Raw genomic sequence first — 734 nt, 5'->3', positions numbered from 1 at the left:
AAATTCAAGAAAATGAAGTGATTAATTCTTGATAATATTTTTTTAAATAAAAATAATGTTTTTTAAAATAATAATAATAAATAAAAAGTGAATAAGAAATTACCACCCAAAGAAAAGGCCAGCCGGAGTTCTTAAGCCCAAAAGCGAGCTCATGCATCTCATCCGAACTCAACATAACTATGCTCCCCATCGATACATACACGACAGATCTCTTCTCCTGCCTATCAAGCCACCCAATACAGCCATCCGCTGCCTTCCACAAATCGGCCTTAATCTCCTCCTGCGGCTCACCAGACTCAACCAGCGGCCCCACAGGTATCACCGGCGATATCCCCTCAATAGCCTTGAAAGCATCGCTCTCCAACGCCTCGAAGGAGTTGGCGAAAACCCATCGGGCCTTCGAGATGTTCTTGAACTGGCCCAAAATGACATTTTTAAGAGGCTTATATGGGTTCGAAGGGAGGAGAAATGTGGGCAGGTCGTCGGGCCGCATGGGCGGGAGGCCCGGTAGACTCACCGTGACATCAGGGTTTCCTTCCGACGGGAAATCCGAGGGTTTGTGGTGGTAATGGTAGTAGGTGGAGAAGACGGCGCAGGACTGGACCCATAAAACGGCGGCCGGGATTCCGAAATGTTCGGCGACGTCGAGAGCCCATGGAAGAAAGGGGTTGTTGATGAGGCAGGAGATGGGTCGGCCGGCTAGGGTTTGGCGGTGAATGAGGAGGGAGAGGGCC

The 734-nt window shown here is 49.6% G+C and overlaps 1 protein-coding gene across 1 annotated transcript; it reads right to left on the bottom strand.

Moving 5' to 3' along the window:
* Positions 1 to 103: 103 nt before the first annotated feature.
* On the bottom strand, positions 104 to 730 carry LOC110034458 (UDP-glycosyltransferase 84A1-like; the record flags this gene model as incomplete). Its single annotated transcript, XM_020738719.1, has 1 exon — positions 104 to 730. A coding segment is annotated over one exon (627 nt), but the record flags the coding sequence as incomplete, so codon positions are not given.
* Positions 731 to 734: the final 4 nt, after the last annotated feature.

This window comes from Phalaenopsis equestris, unplaced genomic scaffold, assembly GCF_001263595.1.
Source record: "Phalaenopsis equestris unplaced genomic scaffold, ASM126359v1 Scaffold188105, whole genome shotgun sequence".
Taxonomy (NCBI): domain Eukaryota; kingdom Viridiplantae; phylum Streptophyta; class Magnoliopsida; order Asparagales; family Orchidaceae; genus Phalaenopsis; species Phalaenopsis equestris.
Note: the sequence above shows the minus strand (reverse complement) of the source record. Positions and strands in the feature narration are given on the sequence as shown.